At 43.6% G+C, this 20,693-nt stretch overlaps 1 protein-coding gene across 13 annotated transcripts in view; it reads right to left on the bottom strand.

Moving 5' to 3' along the window:
• Positions 1-3,092: 3,092 nt before the first annotated feature.
• The window catches only part of LOC106570908 (uncharacterized), a 36,956-nt gene continuing 19,355 nt past the window's right edge, over positions 3,093-20,693 (bottom strand). For 12 of the 13 annotated variants that reach the window (XM_045695399.1, XM_045695398.1, XM_045695405.1 and 9 more), the window contains 7 exons: positions 13,007-13,568; positions 12,796-12,850; positions 11,749-11,841; positions 9,525-11,547; positions 9,196-9,352; positions 8,207-8,281; positions 6,912-7,177 (listed from right to left, as the gene is read on the bottom strand). In XM_045695399.1, coding sequence (XP_045551355.1) covers positions 10,397-11,547; positions 11,749-11,841; positions 12,796-12,850; positions 13,007-13,568 — 1,861 coding nt within the window. In that variant the 3' untranslated portion in view covers positions 6,912-7,177; positions 8,207-8,281; positions 9,196-9,352; positions 9,525-10,396. Of the gene's footprint in view, positions 3,475-3,672; positions 3,754-4,207; positions 4,469-4,639; positions 4,937-5,058; positions 5,305-5,613; positions 5,869-5,977; positions 6,230-6,742; positions 7,178-8,206; positions 8,282-9,195; positions 9,353-9,524; positions 11,548-11,748; positions 11,842-12,795; positions 12,851-13,006; positions 13,569-20,693 lie in introns of those variants that run through there. The other variant, XM_014143488.2, reaches the window with a different exon arrangement.

Genomic DNA, 20,693 nt, shown 5'->3' with positions numbered 1-20,693 from the left:
TTAATTTATTATATTATGTGAATGTGTATATACAAATTAGATGTTGCTTCCAAATGTATTGTTTCTATCAATTTAATAAAACACATAAATAGGCCATATGGTATATGTGTGACTATGATATACAATGCCAATGTCCTACCAAATAAGTGAAGTAGGAACAGTATACACACTTAGATTTTGTGTTGGATATAGCAGCTGATGATCAATAAGTTCCAAATTCTAAATATGGCAGTATTCTAAGTACAGTTAATAGTTCTAAAATGGTGGGTATTTTTTGGGTGGTGCAGTGCAAAGACAAAACAGATTTAGTTTTAATTGTATCGACTTTTTGATGTCACACTGAAATCAAAAACTTGTAAAGAGCACTCATAGTATAGCGTCCACAATATTTTGGTTTTAACTATTGTCTGTAAAATCTGCTTAATAGTGTGCCCCGTTTTTTCCCATATGGAAGCAGGCTACACCTTGGGTGCATTCATAAATTCACTCTGGCTACTGCAATTCAGAGAACTCGTCTGAGTGTTTTACTACATTTTTGAATTTTACCTTTATTTAACTAGGCAAGTCAGTTAAGAACAAATTCTTATTTTCAATAACGGCCTAGGAACAGTGGGTTAAATGCCTTGTTCAGGGCCATAACAACAGATTTTTACCTTGTCAGCTCAGGGATTCAATCTTGCAACCTCCCTTTTAAAAGTCCAATGCTACCTACCGCCCCTGAATGTCCCAGAGCGCAGAATAACTGAGGAATTTACAAACGCACAACAGCCGTTGAATATGACCGGTGTCAGTAAAGGTCGGCAAAAAAAACGTAATTAAATTGTTGTTAGCAGTACAGTTACAGTCACCAACGCTCAAAATCAAATTTTATTGGTCACGTTCACGTTTAGCAGATGTTATTGCGGGTGTAGCAAAATGCTTGTTTCTAGCTCCGACAGTGCAGTAATATCTAACAAGTTATATCTAACAGTTTCACAACATTTACCCAAATACATGTAAATCTAAGTAAGGAATGGATTAAGAATATATATACACTACCGTTCAAAAGTTTGGGGTCACTTGTTCATGTTTTTGAAAGAAAAGCACATTTTTTGTCCATTTAAAATAGCATCAAATTGATCAGAAATACAGTGTAGACATTGTTAATGTTGTAAATGACAATTGTAGCTGGAAACGGCAGATTTTTTTATGGACTATCTACATAGGCTCGCCCAAGCCTCCCCCATTTCTCCTTCTCCCAAATCCATTCAGCTGATGTTCTGAAAGAGCTGCAAAATCTGGACCCCTACAAATCAGCTGGGCTTGACAATCTGGACCCTTTCTTTCAAAAATTATCTGCCGAAATTATTGCAACCCCTATTACTAGCCTGTTCAACCTCTCGTGTCGTCTGAGATTCCCATAGATTGGAAAGCAGCTGCTGTCATCCCCCTCTTCAAAGGAGGTGACACTCTTGACCTAAATTGCTACAGACCTATATCCATCCTACCCTGCCTTTCTAAGGTCTTCGAAAGCCAAGTCAACCAACAGATTACCGACCATTTCGAATCCCACCGCACCCTCTCCGCTATGCAATCTGGTTTCTGAGCTGGTCATGGGTGCACCTCAGCCACGCTCAAGGTCCTAAACGACATCGTAACCGCCATCGATAAGAAACAATACTGTGCTGCCGTATTCATTGACCTGGCCAAAGCTTTTGACTCTGTTAATCACCACATCCTCATCGGCAGACTCAGTAGCCTTGGTTTCTCAAACGATTGCGTCGCCTGGTTCACCAACTACTTCTCTGATAGAGTTCAGTGTGTTAAATCGGAGGGCCTGCTGTTCGGACCTCTGGCAGTCTCTATGGGGATACCACAGGGTTCAATTCTTGGGCCAACTCTTTTCTCTGTATACATCAATGATGTCGCTCTTGCTGCTGGTGAATCTCTGATCCACCTCTACGCAGACGACACCATTCTGTATACTTCTGGCCCTTCTTTGGACACTGTGTTAACAACCCTCCAGACGAGCTTCAATGCCATACAACTCTCCTTCCGTGGTCTTCAACTGCTCCTAAATACAAGTAAAACTAAATGCATGCTCTTCAACCGATCGCTGCCTGCACCTGCCCGCCTGTCCAGCATCACTTCTCTGGACGGTTCTGACTTAGAATTTGTGGACAACTAGAAATACCTAGGTGTCTGGTTAGACGGTAAACTCTCCTTCCAGACTCACATCAATCATCTCCAATCCAAAGTTAAATCTAGAATTGGATTCCTATTTCGCAACAAAGCATCCTTCACTGATGCTGCCAAACATACCCTCGTAAAACTGACCATCCTACCAATCCTCGACTTCGGCGATGTCATTTACAAAATAGCCTCCAATACCCTACTCAACAAGCTGGATGCAGTCTATCACAGTGCCATCCGTTTTGTCACCAAAGCCCCATATACTACCCACCACTGCGACCTGTACGCTCTCGTTGGCTGGCCTTCGCTTCATAATCGTCGCCAAACACATTGGCTCCAGGTCATCTACAAGACCCTGCTAGGTAAAGTCCCCCCTTATCTCCGCTCACTGGTCACCATAGCAGCACCCACCTGTAGCACGGGCTATGTACAGGTGCAGTGATCTGTGAGCTGCTCTGACAGCTGGTGCTTAAAGCTAGTGAGGGAGATAAGTGTTTCCAGTTTCAGAGATTTTTGTAGTTCGTTCCAGTCATTGGCAGCAGAGAACTGGAAAGAGAGACGGCCAAAGGAGGAATTGGCTTTGGGGGTGACCAGAGAGATATACCTGCTGGAGCGCGTGCTACAGGTGGGTGCTGCTATGGTGACCAGTGAGCGGAGATAAGGGGGGACTTTACCTAGCAGGGTCTTGTAGATGACCTGGAGCCAGTGGCTTTGAATTTGTGTTGCAGGAAGCAAATTTCTGCTTGAAAAAGCTAGCCTTAGCTTTTCTAACTGCCTGTGTATATTGGTTTCTAACTTCCCTGAAAAGTTGCATATCACGGGGGCTGTTTGATGCTAATGCAGAACGCCATAGGATGTTTTTGTGTTGGTTAAGGGCAGTCAGGTCTGGAGAGAACCAAGGGCTATCTCTGTTCCTGGTTCTACATTTCTTGAATGGGGCATGCTTATTTAAGATGGTGAGGAAGGCATTTAAAAAAAATAACCAGGCATCCTCTACTGACGGGACGAGGTCAATATCCTTCCAGGATACCAGGGCAAGGTCAATTAGAAAGGCTTGCTCGCTGAAATGTTTCAGGGAGCGTTTGACAGTGATAAGTGGAGGTCGTTTGACCGTAGACCCATTACGGATGCAGGCAGTGAGGTAGTGATCGCTGAGATCTTGGTTGAAAACTGAATATTGGTATGAATGACAACTTTCCCACAACCGTGGGTGTGCAAGATTACATGGAGAAAGATTCTGTCATCTTAACGACGGATGCCGACTAGAACAGTGGTTTGGCTTTCATTCTGTTGTTTGTAAGCCTGTAAAAATACAAAATACTGCATATTACAAAACAGAGTAGCCTACCACGCTGTTAAATGTTAAATCACATTAAAAACACATTGTTCTCACTTTCCAATCATGAGTTAATTAAAAAACAATCACATTTGATAGTATAGATGATTGAATTCTAATGGAGAAAGACTTACACATACAGTGAGCAAACAATCACAACTCACCGAACTATGTGGCCTTTGCTGGTGGAGACAGCTTTCAGTATTTTCTTACTCAGACAGTTGGAAATTGCATTATGACTTAGACTGAAAGAAAGAAAGAAAGAATGAGAGAGAGAGAATGAGAGAGAGAGAGGGGACAGAGACACACAGAAAGAGAGAAGGGGAGGGATAATTTCATTAAGTACAGGGAATATATATATTGCATAATAATGTATTTACCTACAGTAGCCTAGTACTAGTAAGCAACCAAACATGTCTTCATTAGGGAAGGAAAACGACTAAGCCCTAGCAGCATGTGCATAGCGAATTAGCAACATGGCCTTTTTAGATGTGTCACATTGACTATAGCAAATAACATTTTCTTAAAGAAGCAGTGAGTGAAACGTTGTGGTTTTATAAAATGTTAAACCACATTCGCATTGTAATCTTTATATACCCAACATCACAATCTATTGAGGTTCCCAAATATATGCTTATTTTTAACTAGTAATATGTATTTCTTGTGTTTGATTTTCATCATGATCTTTAAAACACTCACTCCAGGACTTGGACTTTGTGCAGGTGTGTGAGCAGAGGCTGTAGGTGGTGGTCTGTGAGTTGGCAGAGGCTGAGGTCCAGTTCTGACAGACCCTTTGAATGCATGAGAACCAGGGCCAGAGATCTACAGGCCTTCTGATCCAGCTTGGTCTCACTGAGGTCCAGCTCCCCACCCAGGGCTCTGACCAGGGATCCTGCATGATGCACTGCATTATTCTTGTTACAAGTTTGTACAAGTTGAACCAATATGGCTTTACTGGGGCTGAGTCAGAGAGAAACAAGAGAGACAAGGTCACCCAGTTTAGATGGAGAGATGTGACATTTTTGAAAAGGCAAAATGTCATTCATAACCAAGCCTGTAAAGCTAAAGTCTGGGATTCTAAAAACAACAAAATTCGCCTGGACTGATCTATTGAACAGATGTCTCTCTAACCTGAGGTTAACTCTGCGTGGGATTTTCAGCAGCAGCTTCGTGAGTGCTCTGTCTGAAATCTCACAATCGCATAGGATCAGCTCTGTGACGCAACGGCTCTGCTCCAGGACTCTGACGATGGCCTTGCAGTCAGCAGAACTCAGACACAGAGGCTTCCCCTGGTCCTTTGTTGACAGGTCCACAGAGGAGGAGAAGTCCAGCCTGTGCTGCAGAGCCCCAAGCAGGGCTGTTGCCCCTGGCTGGATCTTTGAGGCAGAGTAGCAGTGGAGGAGCAGCAGCAGCAGATTCCTGTCAACACTGCATCATGGGAAACAAGTCACTGCTCTTTTTAAAATGACGGTTCTTAACACAAAAACCAAATGTATTTCGTTTCTTAAGATAAACTATGATTTAAAAGTGGCAAGCAGAAAAACCCATACCTCTTTAAAATAATCCTGCCCAGAAAGGGACGAAGATCTGTCAGGTTTCTCTCTGGAAGCCAGTTCTCTCTGAGATTCACAGTGATGTTGTGGGTTGAACGCTGCAGCAGAGAGAGAAGCACTTCCCAGTCCAGCCTGCAAGAGGTCAGGTCTCCACCAACCTTCTTTAAGAATGAATGAGTCAGGTCCTTGTCCTGAGCTTCATGCACAACTACAGCCAGCTGCTGCAGAGTGTCTGGACACAGTCTGTCAGGTGAGAACATACATTTCATGTATTTTTTTATTTAACTAGGCAAGTCAGTTAAGGACAAATTCTTATTTACAATGACGGCCTACCAGGGAACAGTGGGTTAACTGCCTTGTTCAGGGGCAGAACGACAGACTTTCACCTTGTCAGCTCGGGGATTCAATCTAGAAACCTTTCGGTTACAGGCCCGACACTCTAAACCACTAGGCTACCTGCCGCCCCACATACATAAGAGCATGCATACATTTAAATCGTAAAACATAAACCTTTCACCAGACTATAGCAATAACTGTCTTCTGCAGACTCACTTGAGTTTCAGAGGGCCCTGGTGACCCAGCAGCAGGATGAGAGAGTGACCGTGGATAGTGCACTCCGTCAGGTCCAGACACTGCACAGCCAAGAGTCTCAGCAGGGACGCCACACTACTCAGGACCCTAGAAAGCATATCCTCTGATAGTTGTGAGTTCTCAACAACCAGCGAAAGCTCCTCAACCCCCATTGGAGCACTGACTCTACCAGTCGCAAGCAGTCTGGTCAGTTTCACTGTCATGATCTCATTTAGTCTGAAAATTGTAATACAAAAAAAAAACTGATTATCAATGAAAACTTCAGAGGGAAAATCAATTAAATGTGTAGATTTATGTTTGTTGAAGTATTGATACATTTGCATACATGAGGTTGTGTAGCATCAACGGATGTCTGAAGAGAATCGAAGCTCCGCTGAGAGAAATCTTGCAGGGTGTGAGACTGAGTTTCACTCCTGAGGCACAGAGGGCCAAGATTCTCCCCACAGAAGTGCAGGTTTGCCTGGGTAACTCTCCTCCCAATGACAGGGTAAAGCCATGAGCTTGTAAGAGAGCGGCAAAATGCTGGGCCTGCTCTCTATTTTTATGTAGGAAGTGTACAAGATTGTTGTCCTTAAAACTGAAAAAAATTAACACAATATTAAAACATGTTGAAAGCTGGAAGCAAAAATGTCTATCTTCCATAGCTTTAGTTAAAGTTTTGTTGCACACAATAGACATTTTGTACTTCGGGTGAATCCAAATGATCACTCTTGCAGCAAAATAATGATTATGTGTATTGCTACAGACATTCCTGGGCACTACTTTTCATTAAAACATTCCTGGGCACTACTTTTCATTAAAACATTCCTAGGCACTACTTTTCATTAAAACATTCCTGGGCACTACTTTTCATTAAAACATTCCTGGGCACTACTTTTCATTAAAACATTCCTGGGCCCTCCTGGGCACTACTTTTCATTAAAACATTCCTAGGCACTACTTTTCATTAAAACATTCCTGGGCACTACTTTTCATTAAAAAATTCCTGGGCACTACTTTTCATTAAAACATTCCTGGGCCCTCCTGGGCACTACTTTTCATGTTTTTTTGTAGATACCAGTGTTTGTTTGAGGTATTGTAGATAACTCACCTCAGCTGTGAGATGTAAGGCAGACACTGAAGGAAACTCTTCACTTCACTCTCTTCATCTGACCAGCATTTCACCTGCACTGGCCTTTTCACTGGTTGGAGTTTCAGAACTTCGAGGAAGACGGAGGCCTTTCTTCTAGCAAGATTCACATACCAGACTGCTGGAGCTGACTGGTAAACTGGCCAAAGTAATGGAATGAGACTCCTGCCCTTTTTAGTTCCAGATGCCTTTGCACACGAGTAAAGATCCAGAAGGAAGTCACATTGATCTGAAGGATGAACTTCTTTATTAAATGGGAAGGAACTGTAGCTCCACACCAGAGATAGGAACTTAGACCAACTCCATCCTGTCCTTGCGTCATGGTCTGCTGCTGCGACACTCAGACTGAGCACACACTGGATAACGGCTGCGTTGTTGTTGTTGTTGTTGACAAACCTCGATTTAAGCAAAAGAAACAATTTTTATATCATTACCCACTGTTAAAAAACCCCAGATTCAATCAATGTTGTTCCCACGTCATTTTAACCAACATAAATCGATGTGATGTGATTAAATCAACATGGAAAACTGATTGGATATGCAGAAAGTAATCTAAATAAGGGAAAAAAATAAATAATAAATCACTCAACTTTTAACCCAAATCCAGTGACACTGGTTGTTGATTTCACATTGAATTCACAGTTAGTTGACAACTCAACCGAAAGTAAATCAAAACTAAATGTTGAACTGTGATTTATTGGCAAATGTTTTAGGCCATTTAAAAAAGACACTGATAAACATTTTATCACTAAATAAATCCCTAACTCATTAACACATTCTTACATCGGGGGGAAGGGAAGAAAGAAGGGAAGGGAAGAAAAGAAAGGACCCCTGTATAGTTGGGGATGGTTGCAGAGGTAACAGGAGAGAGTTCCGTTTTTGTGCCCAACAGGATACAGCAAGACAGTATCCCGGAGAGGGTCTCATGGGGAGACCTATCCTTTTTGATTTATTATTTAAGAAACACCCTTGAAACCGAGCTAATCATACTCTGTCAGTGTCTGTTCTGTGTAAACGTCTTGACCAAACCCCCTGGTTTGCCGCAAGTGGTGGTCCCGTGTGGCTCAGTTGGTAGAGCATGGTGTTTGCAATGCCAGGGTTGTGGGTTCGATTCCCACAGGGGACCAGTACGGGGAAGAAAAAAAAATTATGAAATGTATTCACAACTGTAAGTTGCTCTGGATAAGAGCATCTGCTAAATGACTGAAGTGGAGAATGTGGGCACTCTGATAATGTGGTCAGATCAGGGTTGACGTTTACACAACAACAGCATGGATGAGTTGATAGCTCAGTTTGTCTGGGCCCAACAAGCACAACAGGTGGTTCAGGGACGAATGCTGGAGAACAAGGAGTACAGGAGAACTAAGCACACACCTGAGGGGCCCCTGTGTTGAGGATCAGCGTGGCAGATGTGTTGTTGCTTACCCTTACTACCTGGGGGAAGCCCACCCAGGATCCAGTTGCAGCGGGAGGTGTTCAGTCAATGTGTTGAACGCTGAGCTGTAGTCAATGAACAACATTCTCACATGGTCACCTCCAAGGGGTGGATGAAGCTTTTTCGATTCCCAACGCGACGCAATTCATGAATACAATTATTTTGTTCTATAAAGTGTCTCGCAATTTAGTGAGGTGATATCTTTACTTCCAATAGTGGATTTATGACCATAAATTACTCCAAAGAGAAGCCATGTGGATATAAATAGAATTCTGTATCTCCACACGGTTTAAACAAAGAATTCAATTTCACCTCCTTCCTATAAGCCACATTTAGACTGTTATACAAGAACACTGTGCATATCAGATTTTTCATATTGTTTACGAGTTGGTCCCACGTATTTATGAATGGATTTGCCTGATGTTCTTTGTGGTGGGCTATCTCATGAATTGATGTGATGCATTTAGGTGAGCGGACACCTGGGACGGTTGATTTGTGAATTGGCCGTCGTGCCTGCTCCCATACCCTATAATTCTGTATTTCTTTGTAACTAATTTGTACACAGGTAGATCGGAAAAGCCACATCCCTGATTAGAATCACCTGCTGCTTATCTGCTGTTCTTCACAAATGCTGTTTTACATTCAAATTGTACCTACACCCTGAAGAAGGCTGTATAAAGCCAAAACGTCTGTGTACGCTATCCCTGTTGCATTGAAAATGTCTTTAAAACACAAAATAATGAAGTAAGTTTTATGCGACGTCTTTTTGAGTGCAAACCCATTACACCCCTTTGTTTGTCAAAAATAACTCCCCAGAGCTTCTCCAATGAACGTCATATGTGAGTAATTCTGAGTACCGTCAGAAATGGTTAAGCCAATGACTAGCTCTTAGAGGGAGATTTTATATGCAGGAGCACAAAAGGAAGAGTCGCTCACTAGTAAAACAATGATGTCCTCCAGCTGCAGGGAAATCACTCACCTCAGCTGTGAGATGTAGGGCAGACACTGAAGGAAACTCCTCACTTCACTCTCTTCGTCTGACCAACCCTTCAGCTCTACTGGTTTCTTCTCTGGTTGGAGTTTCAGCACTTCTAGGAGGAAGGAGGCTTTCCTTTGTGAGAGGTCTATGGACCAGACTGAAAAAAGAGAAATCAATATTGTATGGACTTAAATTGCTTCAATATGATGCATAGAGAATGTTTGCCAGATGGTTAATGCTACTGATTATAGTAATGCATTTTCGAGAATAATCATGTCTTATGAATGAATGACAAATATTCCGTTATAAAATCCACAGTGATGGCTCACCCTTTACAGGGACGTCTGTTTCTGTGCTGGGTTTACTTGTGTCTCCCTCTCCATAGACGGCAGAGACTCTGACTCGGTAGCAAGTACTGGAGGTCTGAGATAAAGTGCATCTACATTCAGGCCCCGTTGTTGATACACTGGACCAGCCCTCAAGCCCTGCCTCTTTGAACTCCACAGCATAACGTAGCACGGGAACGCCATCTTCCTCTTCCGCTATCCGCCATGTGACTCTGACATTTTCTCCCACCAGTTTCACACAGGGCTGTCCAGGTGTGGACCTTGGGTTTGTCTTTACAATGGTGACCATGCTGAAGTCACTCATACTAGAGCTGTCCACAGCACTGTATCTAACCTGGTATTTAGTGTCAGGTTTCAAACCAGGCAACATACAAGTGTTACAGTGGTCAGGACCCAGTCCCACAGATCCAGGACCAGATGGTAAATATCCAACAGTCCATTTAACATCACCTTCTGCGGTATACTCTATTCTGTACTTCACAGGACTCATGACCTTTGACTGAGGAAATTTCAGATTGAAGCTGTTCTGTTTTATCTCTGTTACTTCGGCTGGATTTGGCTTTGATCCAAGCTTGAAATTGCGGCCGATAAGACGACCATTTTGATACAGACCAATGCGGGATCCAGGAAAGGTGACATCTGGTGTAGCTGCAACAAGAAAATTGAATTTCTCTCCATCTCTTCTGTCTTCATTGGATGTGGTGAACAAGTGGAGGTCAGACTGTATTTTTTCAGTTAAATCTGGAGGCTTGAAGGCATGCTGTGTCTGCTGCTGTCCGCTGATCCCTGATTGGTTTGTGGTGATCTCTAGTGCAGAATGTATATACTGCTTCATGGTGGAAAGGTATGGATCTTCACCAACCAGTGAGGTGAGCGTGAAGCACAGCGTCCTGTTTGGGGTCGGCACCTCCCTCCCTGTGGGGATGGATGTTTTTTGCTTTCTCCTGGACCTCCTTCCCAATGGGGATGTTTTTTTCTTTGCAGATAAGCAGCGCCTTTATCTCCTCCTCTTTGTTGTTAAGCCACTGATGTGTGTACTGAGAACAGAATGGTGATTGGTCATGGTTCTGGAGAATGTCTCTCAGCCTCTTTTCATCCATCTCTTCACTCTCTCTCACGGTCTTTACTGCCATAGCTAGCCCTCTCTTAAACTCGGACTGGTACTTCTGCAGCAGCTCAGAAAATTCTGCAAGTTTTTCCTTCACACTGGGGAACCATTTCATCACATCATCGTTGACGTGTAATAATGTCATCATGTCCTGGCATCTCATGGTGACCTGCCTCAGATGCTCCACCACGTCCTCGGCCTCGGAGAGAAAGCCTTGAGTGATCTGAACTGAAGTGTCCAGATTCTTCAGAGGATAGAGCCAGGCATACAGAGGCACTGCTTTCTCTCCCTGTTGTCCAAGGTGCTTCGGGAGAGTTTCAAGAGCTTGTACTGCTTGGCCATAAGTCATGGAGCCATTGATATGGTCTACATCACTGTGGAGTGTACACTGATACAACAAACTGTTTATTTTCTCATTGTCACTCAAGCTGGATAACATATGATCTGCACTGAAGGAGGGCACCATCTTCTTGATAACACTGCGCATATCGACTTCTCCTCCACCAGCCCTTTTCTCTCCACTGACACGCTTGTCATCAAAGATAAAGAATGCTTGAGCTCCATAGAGAACAGCCATCACCACATGTGTTGCCTTTGAATCCCTTTTAACGGTTTCTTCAAATACCCTGCGACTGAGCATGTCCAGCCTGGTAGTGGTTCTGTACTGTAGAGTGACCCGGTCCTTGTTTTTGGACTGGGCGGGATGGTTCAAGTATCCAGCAGCACCACCAACCTCCACCAGCCCAGACAAGACACCGGCCCTTAGAGAAGTGGAAACATCCAGAGCCCTGAATCTGTCCTGTAGGGAGTCTCTTTCAATACACATCACCTCTGTGTGAGGCCGAGGCAGAGACTGACGCATGTTGGCTGTTGTGCTCTCATCCCATAGACCGACATCTTAGGAGATAAAAGGATATTTATTTCACAGTAGAATTGACAGAATTACAGTTTTTTTTATTATCTGGGTCAATGTTCTCAAATAATTCAATTTATTTCCCTTTTCTTCTTGAAAATAAAACCCCACAACCCAACAATTAAATCAATTATTACTAAACATATTACTTCAGATATATGCACTCAAAAACACAATAACTGTACCTGAGGAAAGACAATCACTGCAGCAGTCATACATCATCCCAAGGTCTAAGGGACGACCAAGGGCAGCCAGCACAAAACATTCGGTTGCCCAATCTGAGAATCACATGAGAGAGAAACACACACTACAGTATAGTGCTATTGCAGGAAATACAAATCACTGTACTATCATTCAACAGCAGAACTGTGGACTACAGGAAAAGGAGGACGCCCACATTCTCATCGACGAGGCTGTAGTGGAGCAGGTTGAGAGCTTCAAGTTCCTTGGTGTCCACATCACCAACAAAGCGAACATGGTCCAAGCACACCAAGACAGTCGTGAAGAGGGCACGACAAAACCTATTCCCCCTCAGGAGACATTTGGCATGGGTCCTCAGATCCTCAAAATGTTTTACAGCTGCACCAACGAGAGCATCCTGACTGGTTGCATCACTGCCTGATATGGCAACTGCTCGGCCTCTGACCGCAAGCCACTACAGAGGGTAGTGCGTACGGCACAGTACATCACTGGGGCCAAGCTTCCTGCCATCCAGGACCTCTATACCAGGCGGTGTCAGAGGAAGGCCCTAAAAATTGAAAGACTCCAGCCACCCTAGTCATAGACTGTTCTCTCTGCTACCGCACGGCAAGCAGTACCGAAGCACCAAGTCTAGGTCCAAGAGGCTTCTAAACAGCTTCTACCCCCAAGCCATAAGACTCCTGAACATTTAATCAAATGGCTACCCAGACTATTTGCATTGCCCCCCCGCCCCCGCTTTTACGTGGTTGCTACTCTGTTATGATCTATGCATAGTCACTTTAATAACTCTACCTACATGTACATATTACCTCAACTAACCGGTGCCCCCGCACATTGACTCTGTACCGGTACCCCCCTGTATATAGTCTCACTATTGTTATTTTACTGCTGCTCTTTAATTACTTGTTACTTTTATTTCTTATTCTTATTCATATTTTTTAAACTGCATTGTTGGTTAAGGGCTTGTAAGTAAGCATTTCACTGTAAAGTCTACACCTGTCTAATAAAGTTTGATTTGAATTGTATCTTACCTTTGGATGACCTCTTTGCATAACAGGTTAACTCAGTGGTTGGATTCTTTACATTCTGGGGAGCAAATCAAATCATAATCGCTACTGTACTGTATAAGTGGGATACTGATTATCTAGTAAATCCAGCCTAGTACAGAGAGGAAATACTATTAGTTATTAGTTTGAAATTGTTAATACAGAAAAAACGTAAAGTGTTGATAAAATAGTGTACCTGCGTCAGTTTATTTTTTTGTGTTTTTTCCTCAGCAAACTCTGTATTCATCTGTTCCAATTTAGCTTCCAGCCTTAATGCAGTCTGTTGTTCTTCATTGCAGAGTTTCTGATCCAGGTTTCCAGTTACATCCACCAGGGTGTGTCTCTGCAGTGCTGCTACGGTGTAATGCTGCCTAACGTGGCTCTCACAGTAAGAGGCAGTGCAGGTCAGACAGAACTTCACAGCTCTGAGCTGTTTCTCAGTGCAGAGATCACAGGCCACATCTCCAGGTCCAGCGTAGCGGTGAGGGGGAAGTGCAGGGACCTTAAATCCTGTCTGCTGGAGTTTCTGGATCACCTTATCCAAGGTTAAATTTGTGAAGAGAACGGGGCATGTTATGTATCTCCGTTGGCACCCGGGACAGTCGTATACTTTTTTCTTCACTGGGTTGTTCCAACAGGTCTCAATGCACTGCCTGCAGAAACTGTGTCCACAGGGGATGGAGACCGGCTCGTTGAGAACCTCCTTGCACACTGAGCATCTGAAGTGGTCCTCTGCCAGAAGACTAGCTGTCAGTGCACTGCACAAAGGGGAGAGACTATGTTAGCTTGTAGCAATAGCATATATAACACGTACTTCCCCAACTTTAAAACTTTGTGCAGCAACATTCAAGACTGGGAAAAGTGCCTGAATACCCCTTAGTTTTATGTCTTAAAGGGTACCTTGATAAATGAGTAAGAGATTTCCTAACTTACAGTGAGCTCCAACGTTAGTTTGGCTCTGTACTCCAATATAATGTATTGTGTCATTTTGGAGTCACTTTTGATATAAATAGGAAGATAATGTTTCTAAAACACATATACATTAATGTGGACGCTACCACAACTAAGGATAATTCTGAATGAATTGTGAATATTAATGAGTGAGAAAGTTAGAAGCACAAATATCATAACCCCAAGACATGCTAACCTCTCACCATTACAATAACAGGAGAGGTTAGCATTTTATATCATACCCCCCAAGACATGCTAACCTCTCACCATTACAATAACAGGAGAGGTTAGCATTTTATATCATAACCCCAAGACATGCTAACCTCTCACCATTACAATAACAGGAGAGGTTAGCATTTTATATCATACCCCCCAAGACATGCTAACCTCTCACCATTACAATAACAGGAGAGGTTAGCATTTTATATAATAACCCCAAGACATGCTAACCTCTCACCATTACAATAACAGGAGAGGTTAGCATTTTATATCATACCCCCCAAGACATGCTAACCTCTCACCATTACAATAACAGGAGAGGTTAGCATTTTATATAATAACCCCAAGACATGCTAACCTCTCACCATTACAATAACAGGAGAGGTTAGCATTTTATATCATACCCCCAAGACATGCTAACCTCTCACCATTACAATAACAGGGGAGGTTAGCATTTTATATCATACCCCCAAGACATGCTAACCTCTCACCATTACAATAACAGGAGAGGTTAGCATTTTTTGGGGGGGGGTATGATATTTGTGAGTCTATAACCTTCTCACTCATTATTTTTTCATGATAAAAGTGACTCCAAAATGACACACTACATTATTTACAATTCATTTCTATTGGACACAAAATGATCTGAAACACAACCAAAACAGCAAGTGCATCCAACCAATTTGTAGAGTCACAAGCTTGATGTAGTCATTGCGTGCTATGAATATGAGCCCAAATACGTAACTTTTCACTACTTTAGTACACATAAGTTAATTTGTCACAATACTTTCTTACTATGTACAAAAAGTGCTGTCATTTCTAAAAGGTTCACCTGATATGGATGAAAATACCCTCAAATTAAATCTGACATTTTGCACTTTAACCTTATAGTATCAATAACGTCATCCCCACAGTGACCGTACGTACATGCCCCAACCAGAAGCCATGGATTACAGGCAGCATCCGCACTGAGCTAAAGGCTAGAGCTGCCGCTTTCAAGGAGCGGGACTCTAACCCGGAAGCTTATAAGAAATCCTGCTATGCCCGCCGACGAACCATCAAACAGGTAAAGCGTCAATACAGAACTAAGATCGAGTCGTACTACACCGGCTCTGACGCTCTTCGGATGTGGCAGGGCTTGCAAACCATTACAGACTATAAAGGGAAGCACAGCCAAGAGCTGCCCAGTGACACGAGCCTACCAGACGAGCTAAACTACTTCTATGTTCGCTTCGATGCAAAAACACTGAAACATGCATGAGATCACCAGCTGCACCGGAAGACTGTGTGATCATGCTCTCCGCAGCCGATGTGAGTAAGACTTTTAAACAGGTCAACATTCACAAGGCCGCAGGGCCAGACGGATTACAAGGACGTGTACTCCGAGCATGCACTGACCAACTAGCAAGTGTCTTCTCTGATATTTTCAACCTCTCCCTGTCCGAGTCTGTAATGCCAACATGTTTCAAGCAGACCACTATAGTGCCTGTGTCCAAGAACACTAAGGTAACCTGCCTAAATGACTACCGACCCGTAGCACTCACGTCTGAAGCCATGAAGTGCATTGAAAGGCTGATCATGGCTCACATCAACACCATCATCCCAGAAACCCTAGACCCACTCCAATTTGCATAACACCCCAACAGATCCATAGATGATGCAGTCTCTATTGCACTCCACACTGCCCTTTCTCACCTGGACAAAAGGAACACCTATGTGAGAATGCTATTCATTGACTACAGCTCAGCGTTCAACACCATAGTGTCCTTAAAGCGCATCAATAAGCTAAGGACCCTGGGACTAAACACCTCCCTCTGCAACTGGATCCTGGACTTCTTGACGGGCCGCCCCCAGGTGGTAAGGGTAGGTAACTACACATCCGCCACGCTGATCCTCAACACAGAGGCCCCTCAGGGGTGTGTGCTCAGCCCCCTGCTGTACTCCCTGTTCACTCATGACTACACGGCCAGGCACGACTCCAACACCATCATTAAATTTGCCGATGGCACAACAGTGGTAGGCCTGATCACCGACAGCGAGACAGCCTATAGGGAGGAGGTCAGAGACCTGGCCGTGTGGTGCCAGGACAACAACCTATCCCTCAACGTGATCAAGACAAAGGAGGTGATTGTGGTCTACAGGAAAAGGAATGGAAACGCCAAGCTGATGCTTCACATTTATACATCCGGTGAAATATCTGTCTGATTGTTCTCTCTGTGGTTTAATGCTGATGGAATCAATGGTATGTAGGAAATGATCCTCTCCCAGTTAAAGGCACTTTCTTTTGATATAATTATGTCCAAACTGTCACATAATATGTATGAACTAATGTACAATGTAACGACATGTAGTTTGTCATAATGTGAAATGTATGTTGGTCGTTATAACAGAGTTTTCATGCTAACTTGTTAGCTATGCTAGCTCTCATCCTGTTATCCATGTACACTGTTAGCTAGCTTGTTGGCTAGCTTGTGAGCTCCATCCAAACCTAGAAGGTTTGACAATAGTGTGTTATTGGTGGTGTGTTATTGTCTGTCCCAGGGATGTGAATGACTGTTATTGTCTGTCCCTGAAATAAATATAGATTGCATGAGCTCCAGTACCATTGTTTCCATGCCTGCTGATTAGTTGCCTTGGAAAGGGGTTTGTAATAAAGATAATCTAACGTTTTACCTAATGATATATAAGGAGGGCATTTGCACAACATGTTTCACAACAGCACACAACAAAATTCCAAAGACATATTGAGCAACCAACTGATACCAATCACGACCACACCCAGAGACTGATGGCGGACTAAGCACTCACACAAAAATGTCAAGACATGAAAGCACCCTAGCCACACGAACTGACCACTGGTGTAAAGAACAACATTCCATGAATATCGCAAGCACCCAGACACGAATTACCAGAAATACACACACACACACACACACTTAGGTGTGTTGGACTCCGAGGACAAAGGACACTGCCAAGGGCCAATGGGAAGTCGACACCACCTGGAGAGTGGACCGTCCCTCCACTCATCGACCAGTCAGGAGAGCGGACCTACTAGACTCAACGTCAACACACTGTCATTTCATTGTATAAATTAGATGCACACTATGTTTCGGGGCTCTCTTCTGCTAGTTCCCTATGAGCTAAACGAAGGAGTCCGTGCACGCTTTGCCAAATATCTTTGTCTCATAATAAACTGCCTTACTATAAACTGAATCCACCCGGTCCAGCGTCTTGACTTGGTCTCCTTCTCAAATAACTAATCATCAACAGGTTTGAACCAGAAGGTTACACATGTTCACGAGTCATTAGCTGCAGTCCAAACATGTTATTTTTACCCCCTCAGCCCTTGCGCTATCCACTTTCCCTCGGGGGAATCCCCGTCGAAACCGGATGCAGTTTGATTGCCATCTTAAGTGGAGATCCAATTCACTAACGTTGCCACCTCAATTTAGCTCGGGGAGTGAAGAACTTTGGTCACTTGCGTGGTTGATATGACCCACAATTAAAAGCAAACTGTAGTCACATGTCAAACTCTGGTGGCCGTGAAGGGTCAAATGTAATCAACAAGGCTGCATTTTCAGCATGTCAGAAAAAAGTATGAAGCTAGCTTGCTAAAAAAAAATACATTTATACATCGATTTTAGCGTTGGCAAATTGACTTAGTCTCGTAGTGAGGATCCTATAAAATGTTGCTAGATTCATAAACATATTTTTAGCAATTCTGAAATGTATTGGAATAAATGACCAAACTATATAACTAGCTAGCCATCTATGGGTAACTGTAGCTCGCTACCCAGCTTTAGGTTGGCTGTTTTAAAGCTCAACTTCAAGATATCTACCAAGAACGTTGCCTCTCTGATCATCACTCCCCCTCATTTGGGCAAAGGACATTTAAGGTACACTCGGATGTGACGATGTGAAACATCATTCAAGGGCTCAGGGTTTAGGGCCGAGGGCTGTCTACTTTGAGGTGGAAACGCAGCAATTGAGTAAATCTAAAATGTTAGTTGTGGAGTCGTCTTCTTTTTTGGTATCATGGCGGTCGAACATTTAGTTTGTGCATGCCGATACCTACTGTGCGGTTGTGTGTTCAGTCATGTTACATTTTGTGATACAAAAAGGAAAGGGTTAAAGGAAAACATTGCACAACCAACTAACAACTATACACAGTTGAAGTGGGAAGTTTACATATACTTAGGTTGGAGTCATTAAAACTCGTTTTTCAACCACTCCACAAATTTCTTGTTAACAAACTATAGTTTTGGCAAGTCAGTTAGGACATCAACTTTGTGCATGATACAAGTCATTTTTCCAACAATTGTTTACAGACAGATTATTTCACTTATAATTCACTGTATCACAATTCCAGTGGGTCAGAAGTTTACATACACTAAGTTGACTGTGCCTTTATACAGCTTGGAAAATTCCAGAAAATTATGACATGGCTTTAGAAGCATCTGTTAGGCTAATTGACATAATTTGAGTCAATTGGAGGTGTACATGTCAATGTATTTCAAGGCCTACCTTCAAACTTAGTCCCTCTTTGCTTGACATCATGGGAAAATCTAAAGAAATCAGCCAAGACCTCAGAAAAAAATGGTAGACCTCATCATCATGCTGCTTTGCTGCAGGAGGGACTGGTGCACTTCACAAAATAGATGGCATAATGAGGTAGGAAAATTATGTGGATATATTGAAGCAACATCTCAAGACATCAGTCAGGAAGTTAAAGCTTGGTTGCAAATGGGTCTTCCAAATGTACAATGACCCCAAGCATACTTCCAAAGTTGTGGCAAAATGGCTTAAGGACAAGTAAGTCAAGGTATTGGAGTGGCCATCACAAAGCCCTGACCTCAATCCTATAGAAAATGTGTGGGCAGAACTGAAAAAGCGTGTGCGTGCAAGGAGGCCTACAAACCTGACTCAGTTACACCAGCTATGTCAGGAGGAATGGGCCAAAATTCACCCAACATTGTGGGATGCTTGTGGAAGGCTACCCGAAATGTTTGACCCAAGTTCAACAATTTAAAGGCAATGCTACCAAATACTAATTGAGTGTATGTAAACTTCTGACCCACTGGGAATGTGATGAAAGAAATAAAAGCTGAAATAAATCATTCTCCACACTATTATTCTGACATTTCACATTCTTAAAATAAAGTGGTGATCCTAACTGACCTAAGACAATTTTATTAGGATTAAATGTCAGAAATTGTGAAAAACTGTATTTGGCTTAGGTGCATGTAAACTATATACTGCTCAAAAAAATAAAGGGAACACTTAAACAACACAATGTAACTCCAAGTCAATCACACTTCTGTGAAATCAAACTGTCCACTTAGGAAGCAACACTGATTGACAATACATTTCACATGCTGTTGTGCAAATGGAATAGACAACAGGTGGAAATTATAGGCAATTAGCAAGACACCCCCAATAAAGGAGTGGTTCTGCAGGTGGTGACCACAGACCACTTCTCAGTTCCTATGCTTCCTGGCTGATGTTTTGGTCACTTTTGAATGCTAGCGGTGCTTTCACTCTAGTGGTAGCATGAGACGGAGTCTACAACCCACACAAGTGGCTCAGGTAGTGCAGCTCATCCAGGATGGCACATCAATGCGAGCTGTGGCAAGAAGGTTTGCTGTGTCTGTCAGCGTAATGTCCAGAGCATGGAGGCGCTACCAGGAGACAGGCCAGTACATCAGGAGACATGGAGGAGGCCGTAGGAGGGCAACAACCCAGCAGCAGGACCGCTACCTCTGCCTTTGTGCAAGGAGGAGCAGAAGGAGCACTGCCAGAGCCCTGCAAAATGACCTCCAGCAGGCCACAAATGTGCATGTGTCTGCTCAAATGGTCAGAAACAGACTCCATGAGGGTGGTATGAGGGCCCGACGTCCACAGGTGGGGGTTGTGCTTACAGCCCAACACCGTGCAGGACGTTTGGCATTTGCAAGAGAACACCAAGATTGGCAAATTCGCCACTGGCGCCCTGTGCTCTTCACAGATGAAAGCAGGTTCACACTGAGCACGTGACAGACGTGACAGAGTCTGGAGACGCCGTGGAGAACGTTCTGCTGCCTGCAACATCCTCCAGCATGATCGGTTTGGCGGTGGGTCAGTCATGGTGTGGGGTGGAATTTCTTTGGGGGGCCACACAGCCCTCCATGTGTTCGCCAGAGGTAGCCTGACTGCCATTAGGTACCGAGATGAGATCCTCAGACCCCTCGTGAGACCATATGCTGGTGCAGTTGGCCCTGGGTTCCTCCTAATGCAAGACAATGCTAGACCTCATGTGGCTGGAGTGTGTCAGCAGTTCCTGCAAGAGGAAGGCATTGATGCTATGGACTGGCCCGCCCGTTCCCCAGACCTGAATCCAATTGAGCACATCTGGGACATCATGTCTCGCTCCATGCACCACAGACTGTCCAGGAGTTGGCGGATGCTTTAGTCCAGGTCTGGGAGGAGATCCCTCAGGAGACCATCCGCCACCTCATCAGGAGCATGCCCAGGCGTTGTAGGGAGGTCATACAGGCACGTGGAGGCCACACAAACTACTGAGCCTCATTTTGACTTGTTTTAAGGACATTACAGCAAAGTTGGATCAGCCTGTAGTGTGGTTTTCCACTTTAATTTTGAGTGTGACTCCAAATCCAGACCTCCATGGGTTGATCAATTGGATTTCCATTGATTATTTTTGTGTGATTTTGTTGTCA

The sequence above is a fragment of the Salmo salar genome, chromosome ssa15 (genome assembly GCF_905237065.1).
Source record: "Salmo salar chromosome ssa15, Ssal_v3.1, whole genome shotgun sequence".
NCBI lineage: Eukaryota > Metazoa > Chordata > Actinopteri > Salmoniformes > Salmonidae > Salmo > Salmo salar.
The sequence above is the reverse complement of the archived record's forward strand: the minus strand, read 5'-3'. Positions and strand labels throughout refer to the sequence as shown.